General features: G+C 40.8%; 1 protein-coding gene across 1 annotated transcript; it reads left to right on the forward strand.

Annotated features, from left to right (window-relative positions):
• The first annotated feature begins 773 nt into the window (after window positions 1-773).
• Window positions 774-18661, forward strand: LOC105919961 (F-box only protein 41). Its single transcript, XM_012855437.3, has 17 exons — window positions 774-1106; window positions 3031-3198; window positions 5534-6067; window positions 6261-6340; window positions 6963-7035; window positions 9249-9467; window positions 9621-9685; window positions 9873-10019; window positions 11659-11813; window positions 11908-12131; window positions 13534-13649; window positions 14332-14484; window positions 14594-14689; window positions 14962-15080; window positions 15284-15442; window positions 15527-15642; window positions 17090-18661. Exons 2-17 carry the CDS (start codon window positions 3070-3072, stop codon window positions 17150-17152), a joined length of 2448 nt encoding a protein of 815 aa, XP_012710891.2. The 5' UTR covers window positions 774-1106; window positions 3031-3069; the 3' UTR covers window positions 17153-18661.
• Window positions 18662-19833: the final 1172 nt, after the last annotated feature.

Raw genomic sequence — 19833 nt, forward strand, 5'->3', positions numbered from 1 at the left:
ATTGTTTTACACATTTTATGTCTTTCATTGTTTATTTTAAAGCTTTCAACTCACTTCAGTACCAATCATCATTTACAAAAATCACATTTTTGTGAATGATGATCACATCTTTCAATTTGAACATCATAAGACTGACCTTGTTTTTTATTTTCCTATTAATAAACACTAGATAAACTATATAGTTTGTTGCTAATTATAAATGGCAAACAATTTCTTTAAAAAACAGTAGATCATTTTCCATTGCACTCAGAAACTGTTATAGTTTGCAAATAAACAGAATTTTAGGTTTACTTTTTTGATACAAAGCAAATGTCCTTTATGCGGAACATGCACATTTTTGGGCCCAGAACAGAACCCTGTGGTACACCATACCTAATCTACAGCTTATCTTTCCATTCCAAATTAGATATAAACAAGCAAAGTGTGAAAAGCACGTCTTTAACAGGTCTCAATTTGATTACATAATGTGGTACTTAGAAATAAATGTTTTAAAAAAGAGTAATAAATGAGGTAGTGATTAAACAGGAGTCATTAAAACTCCTCTCTGCTGTCAAAATGTTTCAGGTCTTTCTAAACTGAGAAATATTAAAATTGTGTCAAAGAAATCTAACCGATGAGATATATTAGAACAAGCTGTTCAACTATTCATTATATATTTTATTGCTTGTTTACGAAAAACAACACAAACAACAACAGCAATAATAATAATAATAATAATAATAATAATAATAATAATAATAATAATAATAATAATAATAATAATGAAACCAGCCGTAAACTTTGACCTGACTGACAATAATAATAACCATAAACACACTAAATCAAACGTGATTTATCAGCAGCGACACGTCACACGGCTCCTACGTCAGCAGCAGCACGCGGAGGCTGCTGCTCGCTCTGACGGCGCGCGCGGGGCGGTGGTGCATCCGGTGCTGCTTCGATCCGTGCCGCTGCTCGGAGAACCGCTGCCGGTACCGGACGGTCCGAGGAGCCCGAATCGATCCGAGCCGGGAACCATGGCAGCGGGTTTGGTGGAGACGGTGACGGAGAGAGAGTGACGCAGCGACGGCGCGGCTCGCAGGACGCCAGCTGATCGATAATCAGAGGTATTGACCGGCGGAGCCGCTGCTGCTGTCAGGGGGATAAAATCACACTGGATTAAAACTTTGTTCCCTGCAGAGGTTTAATCAATAAATATATCGATCAAATGATCAATCAATCAACAGAGAATTTCAATCAAACTGGACTAAACTTTGAGTATTTTAAGCTTTATGTTGATTAAATTAATGATATACCGTTTAAATAATTATTGCATTTTTTTTATTAATTATATAATTAATAAATAACAGCATGCCCTGGTATTATTCTGCAATTCTGTTCGGCTATTTTACTGGAATGAAATTAAACCTATAATTTAATGTGTAATTTGTCTAATTGCTCTTCCTAAATGTTTTTGGGTGAATGCATGCAGCGGTGTGAGGAACACACAGCGTTGCATGAAGCAGCTGGTCTGACCCTCAGGTGGAGGGGTTTTAGTTTGGACGTATTTTGGCTCCGCATGCAGAACAGTGATGGGTGTGGGCGTGATCGGATCTGCAGCAGCAGAAGGAGCTGGTGTGTCTAAAACGGGCATCAGATGACACGAGTGGTGACACCACAACACATGGTCTGGTCAGACCACCGGGAAATTTCTACACCCCATGTTTTTTGGGTTTTTTCTGTTTTTGTTTTTCCTCATGTGATGTCTAGTGGATCTACGTTCTCTCAATCTGGGGACCCTAAGCATCCAACAGTCCAGAGAGTCATGTGGTTCTCTCAGGGTACTCTGACTTCCTCCCTCGGTCCAAAAACATCTGCTAGGTTAACTGGTCACTCTGAACTACCCTCAGGTGTCCATGGTTGTTTTTACTCTCCAGAATGTGCCCCGATCACTGGAAGTAGGCACCAGCCACCTCGTGACCCAGCATGAATAAATGGATCCAAATCTATAGATAATAGATGAATAGATTTGTGGTCTGCGTGTGTGTCATCCAGATGTTTGCTGGGTGCTAGAACTAGACAGAATAAGGGTCAGTTGTATGATAACGAGAGGAAGTGGATAAGCGGGCACTGATTTAAACTAAGTTCAGTTTGTTGGTATTCTGTTATCTCAAGGCGAGGTAGATGGTGATATTCAGCTGACTCCAAACATTTAGTCCAACTCATGGTTTAACCTTTTCTGTACATTTTGACCCTTTTCATAGCTTAATAATAGCATAAAAGAAGGTCAGTGTTTATATTCATATTAATTTTGATGCTGAAGCAGCCTGGTAGGCCAGAAGCCTGACGGTGTGGTCAATGGGCCATGTAAGGTTTTCTCTGGCCTGCAACCTAAATTTAAGAATGGTGTTTAGGCCACCAGTAGGAGTGGTTGATGCAGTTGGACACCTTTTTTTTCAGTTGTTAGGAGGAAGTTTTCACTAACAAAGTAAAATCCTCTTAAAACAGAAAATATTAAGAGAAAGCACCAAGTATCTGAAACACATCATTTCAGTAACAGTAACCATAATTATTAACGGGTTAAAAATAAAGTCTTTAGAGTCAACAGAACCGGTTAATTTAAACCATGAATCTTACCTTTTTAGAACATTGAAATTACCCAAAATGTGTAAAAAAATGCACACTAGTCGTCACCAAAAGTCAAACTCTGCAAAGACCTGTGAGAAGATGAGGCAACCAGAGGGTGAGACGGAGGAGAGCTGTGGAGGTTCAGAGCAGGGAGGCCGTGTCCACGCCCCAGACGCTTCTTTATTCCTGCTCATCCATGCGTGCTGAAATTCCTCTGCATGGGCTGACCGTCGGCCAGGAAGTTGCCGCTCCGCTGAGCGATTAGCCTGCAGAAACACGCTCCCACACATCAGGCGCCGACCTCAGATCATCCAGCACCCAGACCTCATCTGAACAACGAGAGCGAATCGACTCCTGCTCCTCGTTATCTCTCTAGGCTCAGTGATGTAGAGGCTCAGACTCTGTGACCCAGTTTTCATCCAGCTTCCAGGGTTCCTGCTGCTGCTCCTCCTCAGGAGAGTCATGTCTTCCTCGGAGCTGCCCTACTTTTGTCCCCGCTGTGGCGACCAGCACCGCTTTGCATCTGTACCTGAGCTCCGCGCACACCTGGTCAGCCGACACACCTACGAGACCCTGCTGCTGCTTTCACAGGTAAACGCAAGACTTCAGTCCCTTCAGTTAAGGTGGAAATTCTGTCACAATGCACCACGTTAAGACCAACATTTAAACATCTTTTATTAATTTAGAATCTAGACCAACAAAGAGTGGTTCTCCTGTGATGGAGGATTAAATCTGGAGAGCTTCAGATCCTGGCGTACTATCGTACTCAAGCTATAGCTGCTGTTTGTCTGAAGATTGACCAAAAATCTAAATTGGGCTTTTAACAGAAAGGATATCATTGTAAAAGCTGCTTGTGTAAAATAACAAGCATTAGACCACAGGAACTTATCATTGTTGAAGGAGAACCTGGTTTGTTCCTAAAGAAAACCTTAATTTCACCTTACAAGATGTTCCGTATGAGACTTAAAATAATTATTTTTATCAGTTAAGTTGTGGTATTTATTAGAGAACAAAAATTAAATGAATGTGCTTTTCTTTGTATGCTACCTGTAATACAAGCTGTTGGGGCTTTATTTTGATCTGAAAACTGCTTGTTCTCAGTCTTAACTATATGTATAAAATGCTACAGAATTGGGATAAAAGCAGACTGTAGAAAATGCTGGATCAGAACTAAAAGTATTTGCTTCTTGAAGGACTGAGTCACAGGAATTATTAGAAAAACTAAAAAGTTAGACTTACAAGAAAAACAAATACAGAACTCATAAAAAAGGTCAAAGAAACAACATTTAACTTCAACAAAAAAGTGACATTTACAAACCAACTTACTGCACAAATAAAACATAACTGACCTAACAAAGAAATAACACAGCATACCTGATCAAACCATTAAACACTACAAGGTTAACTAACAAAACTCAACCACATATAAACTGTACAGCCCAGTTCAGTTTGCTGATAGACTGAAAGCCATGGAAGGAAAATCTAAAATAATAAAAATTGAATAAGTCTTTAGTCAAATACAAAAAGCTACTTGAACTAACGAAAATGAGAATCATTCCAGACTAGTTGGTATAATCTTGCAATAATATTGTCTTATTTATTATTATTTTATAACAGTTTAAAACATTTTTTAAACTGGATCATAGAAGGTATGAAACCAGCAAGAGAAACAAGAATTAGTCATGATCCCAAACTAAAGCTGAAAACCAAGCTGACAGAGATACATAAGTGAACTACATGTGTATGTTTCTATTTCAAACTATCAGTAAACTGAAATTTCACCTAAAGTGCGTCATTGTTGCTGTACAAAGATTAAATGAAGGTGCCTGAGAATTACTAACTTTCCTGTGGCGTGGCCTGGTGATCCCACTGACCATGAAATATTTGTATGTCATCAGCATAGAGGCGTAGTCATACATCACATAACACACTTGGACAAGTGCTTTTAAATATCAATACAGAATGAAGGGTGGAAGTTAACCGGCTGATGTTATTCCTCAGGACCCTCTAAGTTATCCAAACAGCCGAGTTACAGACTTCCATTCACTGTTTACCCATTATATCAGCTTTATTTATGTAAACACCCATTATTGGCTGCATCTGATGCAGATTGAAGAGGGTCTGAATTCTGCATCTGGATCCCAGCATCATCCTCCTAGTAGACCCTGGTAAATGTTGAGGCTTATAGACCCAACTAGGACAAGAGTTAGTGTTAAATCTTTATGTAAACCAAGAGTTAGACACATCTCAAAATCATGTGGAAATGCCTGGAAGGACTAACTAAAACTTAACCAATATTGTCGTATTGTAATAATTATATCAAAGAGAAAAATAACATGTTTTATATTTAAGATCTAAAATAATGAGAGAATTAGTATGAGCATATATTTACATATATTTACTGAACAGAAACAAGACAGATTTAAACCTAAAGCTGTGAAGGCTGTGCACTCACAATAAGGTACAACCTGAGCTGAGTCAATTGTTGTTGCTCCAACCATTTTTTTGATTTTCAACAGAATCCCAGTAAAACAAACAGAAATATACCAAAACATCACTGTGTCTCTCAACAACCCGATGCTAGATTCCAGTAGAGAATCAGACTGGATCAGGAATCTATGAAAAAAAAACAGATCAGTTTTATTAGCCTTACCATCAAACCTCTGATAATTATTAACACGACAGTTCAACAAGTCTGATCTGAAGAAACATTTTCTTTTCTTACTGGTTCTTTGTCTGGATTTTGGTTTGTTTGTTTGTTTGAAATGTTGTTAATGTGAAGATCTTCATTCATGGGCTAAGGTTAATTAACACAATTAACCAACATTTAAATTTTATTAATCTATGTTTGACTTCCTTTAAACACATCTGTAAATGGACCTGAACTAGTTCAGCCATGGTGCCATAATTTGATCTCCTGTTTCAGGCTCGGGTCAGAAGTTCTGGACCTCCTGCTCTCCTCCCACCTCCTGAAGCAGCTGTATCCCAGAGTAAGACGTCTTCTCTGGGCGTGGACACCCACAGCTTCCCCCTGCCGTTGGCCTGCTTGGACCTTGCCTCGTCATCTGCCTCCATCCAGCTGCTCAGGGAAATGTTCAGCCCACCAGACCGAGCTCTGCCAGCCCCTCCATGCCGGGGAGAGGGCCCCTCCACTGCTCTGGCCCTACCTGCCCCTCGGGACCTGTTTCCTGGGAAGAGAATCGGGGACGTGGGGGTCCTGGGGCTGGACTTCCGACTATCGGTGGATATTGGGCTAGAGGAGCGACTGGGACTGGGGCTGGACCATAAAATCGCCCGGACCTTTGCAGAAGTGGAGGAGAGGGTGAACCGGCGCGTTGGGCGACTGAAGGCGGAGCTACAGAGGAGGGAAGTGGAGTTGGAGCGAAAGAGGCGAGACAGGGAACGGCTGAAGAGGGAGAAGAAGGAGGTGGAGGAGAGGGCGTCCTACCTGTCCAGAGAGGTGGGTCCAGTTCATTTAGAGACACCAGTTAGCTCTGCTTTACAAATCATTCAGGCTTAAGAGATTTAACTGAACACAGCTTTAAAAAGACACAGTTCTGTTCCTAAGACGCTGTTTTTTTCTTAATATCCCAGAAGCCTGTTGGTTGATATTTGACTTATTGCTTATAAGCTTTTTAATTTCCTCCCCACAGGTGTCAGCTGCCATGGAGATGATGGAGCGGCTCAAGAAAAATCTGTCAGAGAAAGAGACGGAGCTGAATGAGCGACAGCAGTCAGTATCCTCTCTTTTCTAGTTATGCGCCTCATCTCACAACAATCACACAAACTGCTGATGCCTCACTCTGCAGCTTTTCCTGAGAACAGACTAAATGTAAATAACAGGAGCTAAAAATAACCGGCCTAATGCTTCAGGTTTGAGCCGTGTCAGCTGTGTCAGTGTGGTCAGATTTATGTTAATGCAGCAGCTCAGATATGAAGCTTTAAACGATGGAAAGCAGCGAATTTCGCTGGAAAATATCAGCTGGCTTTCAGCAGCTGGCCTGAAGATCAGTAAATACCCGGAGAAAAGCGAGGTGGAGAGCTCGGGGAGATGTGTTTCTCGGATGGAGGACACGTCACGTCTACTTTAGCTCACCCTGACACGCGCTGCTCTACGGTTTGCTGTGCAGAGAAATGCAGGACGACAGGGAAGCTCAGCAGCCCCGAGGGTGTGGCTGCAGATGAGGTCAGACAGGCAGCTTCAATTACCTCCGGTTATTTAATTAACACATCAGCTGCTCCGCTCCGTGTTAATGCTCCCTCGCTGATTCGCCCTGTTACTCCATTTTGTTGTTATTTTATCTCCCAATGTTTCCAGCATTACCGACGCTTCTTACTTTATTCTGTGCTTACAGGGAGATGGCCGACATCGAGCGTTTTCTGAGGCAGACAGCAGAGAAAGAAGCCGAGGCCAAATCCAGGCTGCAGGTGACTGCTGGCGTTGAGTCGGTTTACCGGACCGCTGGGCAGCTGGAGAATTGAACACATTCGGCGCTGATGTTGAGATAAACAGATTAGATTAGATCAACTACCACACGCTGATCAGATTAAGGCTTTCTCGGCTGCTACAGCAGTATTTATGCTGACATTACAGATAAGAGTACCCAAGAATATTGTGTTTTTAGCCTTGTGATAGAAAGAACATGAAGAATTTTTTTATTCTTGTAGCTAAAGACATGAAATAATTAGAAATCAAATGCAACATATTACCCAAATTAAGCCTAATGAACATCAATTAACCTGAATACGATGCTAAACTAATGACAGAAGCGTTTACAGGAACACAAGAAATGCAGATGGAAAATAACCATTTTCCATTAGTAAAATAGTGTAGATTTAGTTATTAAGCAGGGTGAAAGGGGTGGATTCTTATTTCCAGTTAAAAACGGTTAGATTTTTTTCTATTTGTAAAGTTTCATTATCAGTTCACAGCCGACAGGTTGGAAAACCTTTTGAAATCCTGAGTTCAGAGTCTGACCATCTCCAGACATGACAATGTTTTCCCCACATAAGTCAAGTTAATAAATAAAAGCTTCAATTGTTAAACACTGAGCCTTTAACCTAAAAAAAATTTAATCATGGCAGATAATATAGTTGTTTTTGAAGCAGAGATAGATTAGATTCAATTCAATTTTATTTTATATAGCGCCAATTCATGAAACATGTCATATCAAGGCACTTTACAAAGTCAAATTCAATCATATTATACAGATTGGTCAAAAATGTCCTATATAAGGAAACCAGTTGATTGCATCAAAGTCCCGACAAGCAGCATTCACTCCTGGAGAAGCGTAGAGCCACAGGGAGAGTCATCTGCATTGTACATGGCTTTGCTGCAATCCCTCATTCATGTTTTCATTACAACATTTTACTTGTAGAGAACTCATAGGATAAATAAACAGACTGTAAATGTCATCACAGTTGTGCACATTTAGGTTAAACTAATAGTTTCAATTTTAAAACTTTTAAATTTTTGATTTTCTTGTTTTTTTATGTATTCGAGAATTTGGGGATGTGCCAAGTTGTTTCACAAGCTTTAACATTTTGGCTTTTTTCTTTGTTTAAAGCCGGGCGTACACTGTACGAGTTTTTCAGTCGTGGTACTTATATACATCTCAAACTGTGCGACGGAACCGCGGGGTTTAAAAAGTTCACCGCTCACGATCTGTGCGGCGCAACACTCGGACGAGACCGGACTGCTCACACTGTACGTCGTGCCCCCTCTGGGACCGCTCGCTGTGGTGGCAGAGGCAGGCGAGCAACGGTGGGTGACAGGGACCCAGAGCAGGGGTTCGAGCCCAGCTCTGGCGAGGCCCGCAGGAGGCACCGGGCGTCGGGGGAACGGAGGGGAGAGAGGAGGGACGAGACGCAAACGCGCGGACCGCGGAGGAGTGCCGAAACAGGCGGCCAGCGCGTTGCGCGGACCTGACGGCTCGCCCTCCCCAACACCGGCCGGAGGTTGCTTCAGGGACGCCCGCTTCCCTCCCTCCGCTGGCGGGGACGGAGAGGAGGGGAGGGCGCCCCCTCGTAGCTCTGCTTGAACAGCAGGATGCGCTCACAAAAACCTCACGACAGCCGACTGAATTGTTTGATTTTCACGATCGTCCGATTCCTGATTGGGAGGTAGTCGTGAGAAGCCAGTCCCCCCTCCTCCCCCCCTCTACGATCAAGCTGAAATTCTGCCCGATTCAAAAAATGCTCGCACGACTGAAGAATCGGCCCGAAAAGGGGAAAAACTCGTACAGTGTACGCCCGGCTTAAATGTCCAGGAGCAGCATGGAGGAACTTGGTTTTGTACACTTGAGGTTAAATAATTTCCGATCCTTATGATGGAGTATTAGGACCATTGTCTATCAAAGAAAAAAAAACATGTGGCCTAAAAGGGAGAAATTTCCACCACAAAACATTGAAATTTGTACAACAACTTTACTTGCTTACAAGACAAAACTTGAACATCGATGTCAGAAAGTTGGAAATTTGTAAGAAAAAAGGATAATCTTCCAATTATTAAAGGAATAAATTTATGATTTTTTAGATACTCTGTCAATTTAAAGTCAAACATTTGCATGGAATAAAAAACATGTCTGAGCTAATTCAAGCATGTTCTTGTTGTAAAGGAAATGTGTTTGTCCGGGTTGTAGGTGTTCATTGAGACGTTGTTAGAGCGAGCTGACCGAGCAGAGCGGCAGCTACTGCTGCTCAGCCACAACCACTTCACGCACAACGACAGGTTTGAATACTCAGAGCCGTACACGCCCTCAGAGGTGTACTCACCTGTACCTGGACGGGCTGGACGTAGTCTGGACGGCAGCGCTGATGACATCATCACCAACAAGATGCAGGAAACTATGGGCAACAGGGTAGGAAACTGTCTTACTCTGCAGAGACGAAAAGCTCTGGTTATGGAGGGATTCAACAAAAAGAAAATTGTCAGGAGTGTCAAAATGTAAGGACTGATTCTTTAAAGATCAACTTCTTTTTCATTTATTTGTCCCTTTTTTTATTTACTTTAGAGGAGCTACAGTGTTTCAAGTTCCTACCGGCTGGGAGAGCAGATGCACAGCCACCATCATTACAGGTAGCTCAATAAATCCTGCCACAAACTCACAAATGCAGTCATATTATCTATAATTATTCAATTATAGAAAAGAATAGATAGACTTCTGAAAATGGTCAGCTGGAATGAGTCTTTAAAGTAACGACTAGTGTTATCAATCTGACTTACCTATTGCTACAGTTTCTAAGCTTGTTCTTTTCTCTTTCAGCGGTCTAAATGAACAAATGCGGACCTTATCCCTGGGCTCAGGGGGCTGGGATTGTGAGGGAGGATTGATCCACTCCAACCCGTCTTACTACGCTCCACACTGGACTCCACACGAAAGAGAGAGGTTGAGACGGAGGGAGAGAGTCTGGTATGTGGAGCAGGTTTATAAGATTTGCAGAAGCATCTTCAGGAGGAAAAAGAGAAAATGAAAATGGATTTAAATTCAGACATTATTAAATCATACAGTTTGAAAAATGTGGATTAAAGCAAAAAGGCGACAGGTTCAACTCCTGATTGACAAATTTACATTTGAATTTCTACAATCTTCAACAAACTTCTGGTCTTGATGAGGTCCGGTATTATTGAGGCTTTAACCTGAAGTATTTTAAAGGTTCATCCAGAAAAACAGTGTTTGTGAAATGTCGGCTTTTAGCCCAAATGTATAGTTATTAGCTTCAAAGCTGTTTTCACAGAAGAATAGGAACAGAACCTGACCCAGACCACTTTTGCAACGAATTCAAATTAGAAAATTAAGGAAAACCACCAGTGTCACATAAAACATTAGTCGGAGTTGGGGATCTTTCACAAATGAGTCCTTTTGAATGAATTGGTCTTTTTTCTTACTTTAAACCTATTGTGTTTAATTGTTCATCATTAAGCAAATATTCTAAAAAAAAACATTTACACCACTGTAAAAATGTCAGGTTTCTGTGCTGCTAAAAATTTGGATTATGATAAATCCATTCATAACATTTTCATCTTTAATGTAACATATATACTGTAAAAAATATTGAACTATAATAAACAAGACTCAATATCGTTGCAAGCAACGGCTCTTGAAAGTCTACACACCACTCATAAAATTTCCAGTTGTTGAAACATTTGAGACTAAATTAAAAAATCTCATATCATATAATGTGATTTAAATATATTGTATACAATTTACTCTTTGATTCAGTTCCAGCAAATCGTGACCTTGATTTCAAGTCTGCTGTCAATTATAAAGAATACGACTGACCTGAAAGTAAGTCCAGCTGCCTTAGTAGGATTTCTCCATTTGCAGAGGTTTCAAAAAACCAAAATTATATCTTTGCAGAAATGTAGAAGTCAGGAGAAGAGTACAATAAATGTCCACAGCATTAAATACCTAACATGAAAATAACTGATGGCGAGACAGAAACTGGCTACCAAGATGCCAACAGCAACCCTACTGCTGTGGGATTTATTTTTTTCTGATGGAACTGGGGATAAAACATCTAAAATTGCTTTCGTCGCACTGTTATGTCCCACCTTCAACCACAATACTGCAACGTGATTGGCCTGAACCGTTTTAGGTGCCGACACAAACAGTTGAAGTTGGAGCGGTACAATATGGATTTCCGTGTCTTTGCAAATGCACAAATACTGCAACAATTCCTCTTGCAAGCAATGTTGGTAAATTCCAGTAGTTTTGACTCAAATCTTTGAGATTTCCCATAGGAAGCTAAAGAAGGAGTTTTAGGATTGCCAAGTAGAGTCCAGAACTATATTAGTCAGAAAGTCAGTGGAAAGGGCTGAGGACAGAGGATCCAACAATCTGCAATATTTGGGGAACATTTGAAAGAGGGAAACACATATAGTCTAGCCAACATGTGAGATGTTGACAGACACCTGTCAAAGAAGATGGCACACTATAATTACATTATGAAAACCTGTCACTTTATCAGGGGGGTGTAGACTTTTGCAATCCACTGTAGAGAAATTACTTAAAGAAAGTCGGTTGCACAAAAGCCTTCCTTGTTTTTCAGGGTCGGGGAGGAAGGATGGGGAAGAACATGGAGCAAAAGAAACATTCGTCACCACAGCACTGAGGAGGAAGAGGAGGAGGAGGATGACGAAGACCTGTGGAGCAGTGCTGATATGAGGCAGCTCATGTTTGCCAGGAAATACACACCTGGAACAGGTAAAGAGCCTCCCCTCTTCCTCTCACTGATTGTTACAGATTTTGGGACCTTTTATCTACTCCTTTCCCCCTGCTGGTCTCCTCTATCAACTAGACACGCCCTCCTCCGTTTGCTCCACCCCAACCCGCCATCATGCCATCAGGCAGCCCAGAGCAGACACCCTGAAGATGAGGGCGGGGCTTTTCTGTGTATTCCCATATCTGGACGTGCGCTCATTGCTGCGTGCAGCCGAAGTGTGCCGTGATTGGCGGTTTGTTGCCAGGCACCCAGCAGTTTGGACACACCTGCAACTGGAGAACGCTCGAGTGTCAGCTGAGGTACCGGAGCTTAATTTTCCTTTTTCCTGGTAAACCCATCTGTGGTCATCATAGATTTAAATGTTTTATTCAGACCTGTTTTGATTTGGAGCTCAGCATTGGAATCTACTAGTTTAACATTATCATAATATTAACATGCACAATATGCATTTTGCAAAGAACTGTCTAAGTTACAGTTAGCTAATTACTTAGATGCCATCCATATAGGCTGTTTGGTGAGTCTTGCTTATTGCAGAATAAAAGGTTTTAGAAGGTAAAAAGGTGGTAAAATGTTACATTCATTCAGAAAGTAAAACTAAGATGCTCAACAGGGAAACAGCAAGGCTCCACAAGAAGCTAATTTATCAAGTCACATTGTAAACATTCACCGACTGTTATTATCACATTTTTCTAATATGGTTCAACCCTAGAAATCATAATTATCTTTTTTTAAATTACGTGTGTAACATGGTTTAACATGATGTACAGTGACTTGCCAAAGTACTCACCTCTCGTAAACTTTCCCCCCTTTTTTCATGCTGCAAACATGTGTCGATGTATTCTATTGGAATTTAAATCGACAGATCAACACAAAGCAGTACATGACTAGGATGTAGAATTCAAATTATGCAGTTTTCAACAGTTTTTAAAAATAAAAATCTCAAAAGTCTGGCAGACACTATTATCTACCCACCTTTGCTCTGAAACCCCACAATTAAATCCAATGTGACTATGTGCCTCCAGAATTCACCTGGTCAGTAAAACTGGTCCAGTGTGTTATTTATTCCCAGTATAAATGTGAAGGCCTTAGAGGTTTGTTGGAGAACATGACCAAACGGGATCACAAGGACCCAGGAATACAGCACACAGGTCAGAGGCCCAGGGTAATTCTGGAGTTGTTGCATAGATCTAGTTTAGGTTTGAAAAAAGGGACTTTTATTCATGCAGTTAACAAAACAAACTTCTGTATAGTAGTGGTAAAAATAAAAGTTGTCATAAACCATGTAAGAAACACAGCAAACATAAATGAGTGCTCTGTTCAGGTAGTAAGAAGCTAATGGAGCTAAATCAGGACAATCCTGGCAGGAAACACCTCTGTATGCAGCAATTTATTCATGGTTGTAACAGGAATAAATTTACACAAGTGTATGAAATATTGGTGCAATCCCCTGTAGATCTGAATTATTGTTTACTGAAGAAAGATCTTTGCATCCACTTTTGTCAAGTAGCAGTACAATAACGTATGCATGATCTGCTTTTTAGCTCTGTTCTGCTGCTAATGCTGCTCCCAAATGATGCTGCGAATTCAGGTTGTGACTGAATCTATGGACTGTGCAGAGTCTGCAGCACAAAGGAGGATAATTTTAAATGCCAACATATTTCATATCTTTGTCTGGATTAGAACTTTATTTTTTGTCTCTAGTTCCTGCAGACTTTGTCTCAGTGGTGTACTCAAACACAGTCTATGAACCTCAACAACCTGAAGCCCCGAAGCCGCAGGGCTCACGAGACGCGAGAGGATTACCACAGAAACACACGGTATTCGCACACAAACACACACACATGCTGTTAATGTACCTGCACCTCAATGCCACTCAATTTCCACTTTAGCAACAAGGACTGTTCTTTTGAAGATGGCTTTAAATCCTGAAGAGGGTTTTTTTTCCTCATAAGAATATCAGGTCCCCAAGAAACACTGAACAGATCAGGGACCTCACAAAGTCTGTAATGCAAGCGCGCGCGCGCACACACACACACACACACACACACACACACACACACACATACACACACATTTGCTGGTAATGCACCTGCACCTCAACGCAACTCAATTTCCACGCAAGCAACAACGACGACTGCTCTTTTGAAGATGGCTTTAAATCCTGAAGAGGGTTTTTGTCCTCATAAGAATATCAGGTCCCCAAGAAACACTGAATATATCAGGGACCTCACAAAGTCTTTAATACAAGCGCACACACACACACACATGCACACAGTGGTAGCTCAGAGGGATTAACTTTCTGCAAAGCTCAGCGAAAATGTAAAGACATCTTTGTCTCTCACTAAAAACTGAAAAATATGCATGTTGCCATGGAGACAGCATTAAGTCCTAGCAGGAGTCCAGCTGCTGTCTGAGTGGTGATACCATTTCTGATTGAAGCTCTTGAGTTGTGACATGAGATCTGTTGCAGAAGTGTTGAAGTCAGGTGATTTCTCTCAGAGGCAGCGTGGAGCCGGGTGTGGAGGCGCTGCTGCGGTCAGCAGGGGGCAGTCTGCTCCACCTCTCCATCTCCCAGTGTCCCCACATCCTCACTGACAGGACACTGTGGATGGCCAGCTGCTACTGCAGGAACTTGCAAACGCTGTCATACAGGTGGGACTCGTGATGACCGGCCGGGTTTACCTGCTTTGCTGTTAATGTGTTGATTCACCCGCCTGCCCAGGTGTTTACCTGTTTGTTTACCTGGTTCGTCTGCTTGTAGGAGTTCCTCTGATCCGGTTGGTCAGGAGGTCCTCTGGGCCCTGGGTGCTGGCTGCAGGAACATTAGCAGACTGCAAGTTGCACCAGCACACCCCAGGTGAGTATAGAGCGTCAGTAAGTCAGCTTTCAAAGCAGCCTGGGTAATAAATACTTAAAAAATAGCATAGAAACTAATTTATGTTGTTTAAACTTATAAACAGTGTTACTGAAGTCAAACACATTGTTTATTATTACTTTGTTTTAACAATAAAATTATTTTATTTACAATAATGATATAAGCTTTGACTATTAAAAGGTGTAAAAGGTTATTTTAATGCACGCCTTTTTTAATGAAATCATTTAACCATTATCTTTATTTTGCGGTGTTAGCCAACAGCCGACTCGTTTTGGGAACCGCTGCTTGCAGACGATTGGCAGATGTTGGCCACGCCTCTGCTGTCTCAGTGTGGGCGGGGCTGGCTGTAGCACTCAGGGATTAGTTGCTGTTGGTAAGTGAAAATACATTTCAGGGCCTTATCTTGTAAATATTGACATTTTACATTAAATTTATATTTCATTTATATTAATTATTCATTTTCTGTTTTATGGAATTCATCATGTTTGGAAATAAAAAGAGATTAGTGCCTGAAAAACAGAAATAAAACATTTATTGTCCTCCCTTTGTGCTTTTTAATTTTTAATTTTTGTGTAGTGGGCACCTGCGCTCACCTGCAGGTGCTGGAGTTGGAGCGTATTACCGACCTCAGCCTGCAGGTGGCAACAGAGCTCTGTAAAGCTGGACTGAAGAGTCTGCAAACGCTGATCCTGACCCACACACCAGTCAGCGGTCAGGCCATCCTGCACTTCCACAGTAAGAGTCTTTTTCTGCTGCTTCCTGTGTTCAGACGCAGTGCTTATCACATAGAGGGGACTCATTTTCTGTCCACTTGTGCAGGCGTGTGCAGTAACATCAGGTCCATTGTGGTGGACATCTCTGTGTCCGATTACTTTGAAGAGCCGGATACTCAGGAAGCTATACACCTGTTTGGAGAAATTCTCAGTACGCTGAAGGTGAGTTTTACACAGATACATTAATGTTTCATCTCTAAAAAGACAGATAAAGTTCATCTGGATGTAGTTAATAACACTTATATCTATGAAATGAGTTATTTTTTTATAATTTTTTTTGTTTCTGTCACAACTTTGGCTCCTCTACTCCAGAGACGACTTTATTAGTCAAATCATAGAGTGTTTAAAAAATGTAATAAAACTATGAAATGTTTTCCAATATATTTTGGTGAAAATAGGAGTTTAAAGGAACGATACGCAAGAAATTTACTGCAAAATTACTCAAAATCATTCTCATTTGTCACCTGGGATGGAAGCAACATTCCCTATAAACAATCAGTCCTCTCCATCAACAATGTCTCACCTTTTTCTCCTTTCTAACCTAGAGGTATGGTCCCGAACTACTTCAATTTAGAGTGTAGCCCGTGTTTACTTCCTGGTTTCTGAGCCAATCAGATGAGATTTCCCAGGGTTCCCAACACAGAGTGCAACATTTGGTATTTTATCTTTGGAAAAAGTGCAGCAGCCAACAAACCATGTAAGGTGAAGATGTCAAACCCTGTAGATTTTGTACCCAGATTGACATTTTTGGGTTCAAATCGGTGGTCAAGGAAGGAATCACCATAGCAACCAGTGACCTCAGCCAGTTCTGAGTCTCTGGTTCTTACTCAGTGACTTTTTTCTTACCTAAATCTATAATCAATGATCTCCTAACTTCTGAATATGGCTAAACTAATGAATGAACCAATAATTGATAACTGAACACTTTAATAGTAATAGTAATATCATCTTTATTGTCATTGAAACATACATTACAACAAAATGTGTTCTCTGCTTTTAACCCATCACCTTGGGGAGCAGTGGGCTGCCATGTGTGGCGCCCGGGGAGCAATCTGGGGTTAAGGGTCTTGCTCAGGGACCCAGAGTGCAGGCGCTGAGGATCGAACCGGGTACTTGCATCTTTCTCTGAGTGCAAGCGCGCTGCTCTAACCACTAGGCCAACAATCCCCATACACCAAGACGCAGCTTGGTAGGCAATTTGGGGTTAAGTGCCTTGCCCAGGGGCACTTCGACATGTGGCAAGGGGAAGCTGAAATCGAACCCACAACCTTCTAAATGCCAGACGACTAATCAACCCATCAAGCCACAGTCACCACCTAAAGAAGTGAAACTTCATGTTAATCATTTCCTTAGATCTTGGTACACTAATGTTCCTATAGTCAAAAAGTACCTGAACCCATATATTTATCCGAGTACAGAGCCCTTTTCTTTTCAGTCAATTTAAGTTAATTTCCCCTCTCATATCCATTGTTTTTAGCAGAATATTATTCTATCTGAGGTCTCAGAGCACAGGGCAAGCTGAGCACCAACTTAAAACATTACATTTAATACTTTAAAATCAATCACAACAGCTTCTGAATGTCTCATCTGTTATGTCCTGTATTCTCAGGTTCTTCAGACCCGCCCTGGCCTTTGTGACGTCCTTCAAGTTAAAGCCAAAGGATTCTCCTGACCTCAACAGAAGCACATTTATACCTCCAGGAAAACTCGAGGATCTTATCCAACTGCCCTTTCCTCCAAGTCTATGCCTAAAGATCCAGAAAAGGGCACATTTATCTCATTGTCAATCATTTTTCATCACAAACTTCCTTCTTATAGTGTTTGATAAAAGAATGAAATTATATTTTCTTCCCATTTTATGATTTTTAACCACAAAAAAAAAACATTTGTTTGCAAAACCTAGTTGCAAGTAATTGGATCAGTAAGGCTCAGTAGTGGTTCCGACATTTATTGGGAAACTGAAACATCTGTTTAAGAACAAATGTTTCCATTCTTGGGTGAAAACATCAAACCAACATCATTTGTGTTTACTTACAGAAATGTATGGAAAACTGCTGGAAGATTAGGAAAACTTTGTTGAGCTAAGCTTTCCCAAATACACAAAATTGTATTCAAAATTTATATAAAACAATAAAATGTAAAAAAAATAAATAATAATAATGAAGCCAGTAATGCGCTGAGATCAACACCAGTTCAGTAGTGTTGCTAAAACTTTATAGGTGATTAAATTGCATAATTTTAATAAAATCTACCCAAATTTGCACAAATATACTTTTTACTAAGAGTTGTAAAAACCCTAAAAACAAAGTGTCTCTCTTCTCCCATTGCTTCCTGATTTTTTTTTTTTTGTAAAAAGAACATGATGTAGATACAGCCACAACAAATCCCCAGTAAACCTTAGAAATTACCATTTCTGAGAATGCACCACACTGCCTCTGAGTATTAGTTCCTGAACACAGGGTTTTATAAATGTCCATGTTTCTGTTTTAAAAAAGATGAACAAACCATTTGCATTTATGACAAAAATAAGACTGCAAACTGCTTTCCAGATGCTTAAATCCTGCAGCTTTTTGTTCGAATGAAGAGATTGCAACCCTGAAGCTTCAACTTTCCACATTCTTGAGATGCATGATGGGTAAAAACCCACCGAGGAACGTAGTCGTAGTCATAGTAGTTATTGGACCAATCAGTTAAAATGTCCCCTTTTCTTCCACACTGAAGTCCTTGTAGCACATCCAAACTTAAATACCTTCCAACTAAACGGTACCTAATATTTATGCACATGTAAATGTTTTGTTTTTACTCTATTTTTATATAATTAATCTGAAAGCACAACTTCTCCTTTAACAATCCTTATATTTATACTTTTACCTTAAAGTCGCTAAAATCTGTGGTATACCTAAAAGCCATAATCCCAGTTAGAGCAAAAGAAAAACGTTTTGTTTTTTTTACCCTAAAATTTAAATGAAACCTTTAAAGTTACCGGATTAGATAAGCACATAAAACATGCAAGCACAAAGACCTTTTGCACAAGAAAGTGAGGTTTGATGAATTATGCACTAAGGTGAATGACGCATGAATCAGTCAGAGCTACGGGTGAGTTGATGGAAAATACGTCTTTAAACGTCTTTAAAATGACTTTATGTGAAACTTTACCATCAATAAATTTCTTTCTCATCACTATTGGTGGCATTTTTTTCTCCGTCTATTTCTCTTGCTGCAAATCAGAACCAGCAGGGGGCACTTTGAGCAAAAATAAACCTTACATAAATTGTATGTCTATAATTCTTTGTTAATCCAATGTGTAATTTTATCTTTAATAGTGACTCCTAACGGTCCTTGTTGAACAACAGCTAATGATGTACACCATCACATCCACATTAAGGTCAGAACATTTTGCCTTTATCAAGAAGGGAAAGATTCGTACCACAAATGCACCATTTCTTAGAGGGGTAACTTCATGCAAGTCCCAAAACGAAAATATTCCTGTGAGATTCACTTATTCCTAATCTCACTTAGACAACAAATTGCTTGTGACGTAAACTGTTATCTTTGAGGCTTTAAACATTGAAAATCAATTAGCAGACGTTCTGATATGGTCTGGGTGAATCCTCCATTCTGATTGGCTGCAGGGTGTCTGTTAAAAAGTGTTATAGGACACCTATAAAAAAGTTCCGGTCAAATATCCTAATTGCTCTAAATTATTGTGCTGGCTCAAACGTTAGCTGGTAACGGTGAGACAGTTTGCGCTGGTTACCTTGGCAACGCATCATAACGAGAGTTATGAAATAGTTCTCTCTGCCGCTTTTTTTCCTGGTGTCTTACTCCATGGAGTTTCCATGTTCTCCATGTACATGCATATGTTCTCTCTGGGTATTCGGGCATCCTCCGACAGTCCAAAAACAGGATTTAGACTGTTAGATTATTTGGTCTCTCCAAATTCCCCTTAGATGTGAGTGTTTGATCACAGCATTTAGTTCCATCCTGTTTTACCCGTGGGTTGGGTTGGTCCAAAGGTGCATTCACATGAAACGCGAATGCGTCAGGCCGAGCGACAGATTTACATGATACCCCTATGCACAGGTGCCGCACAGGAGTGACGTGTCACTAAGCGAGGCCACAGAGGCAATTCTAGCACAGTTTTCCCGATTAAAGCGATGCCAGAGCGTCATGAAACCTGCAAGTGATGCAAAGACAACCAGGAACTGAATGTAGCTGTGACGTGGGGTGTAGACGAAGCAGTTTTCATTCAACATGGAAGACAAACTGACAGTGGTGGTCTGCGGTCGGCCTGAGTTGTACGACTCAACCAGTTCTTACGGAGACAAGCTCAGTCAAAAGAATCAGTATGGA

This window comes from Fundulus heteroclitus, unplaced genomic scaffold (genome assembly GCF_011125445.2).
Source record: "Fundulus heteroclitus isolate FHET01 unplaced genomic scaffold, MU-UCD_Fhet_4.1 scaffold_125, whole genome shotgun sequence".
Taxonomy (NCBI): Eukaryota; Metazoa; Chordata; class Actinopteri; order Cyprinodontiformes; family Fundulidae; genus Fundulus; species Fundulus heteroclitus.

Bases quoted from the DNA above. Each gene is read 5' to 3' on its own strand.
- LOC105919961 (XM_012855437.3), top strand. From the start codon at position 3,070: ATGTCTTCCTCGGAGCTGCCCTACTTTTGTCCCCGCTGTGGCGACCAG. The intron at 6,341-6,962 runs GTCAGTATCCTC...CTGTGCTTACAG, and splicing joins GAGCTGAATGAGCGACAGCA to GGAGATGGCCGACATCGAGC. The intron at 15,443-15,526 runs GTAAGAGTCTTT...CCACTTGTGCAG, and splicing joins GGCCATCCTGCACTTCCACA to GCGTGTGCAGTAACATCAGG.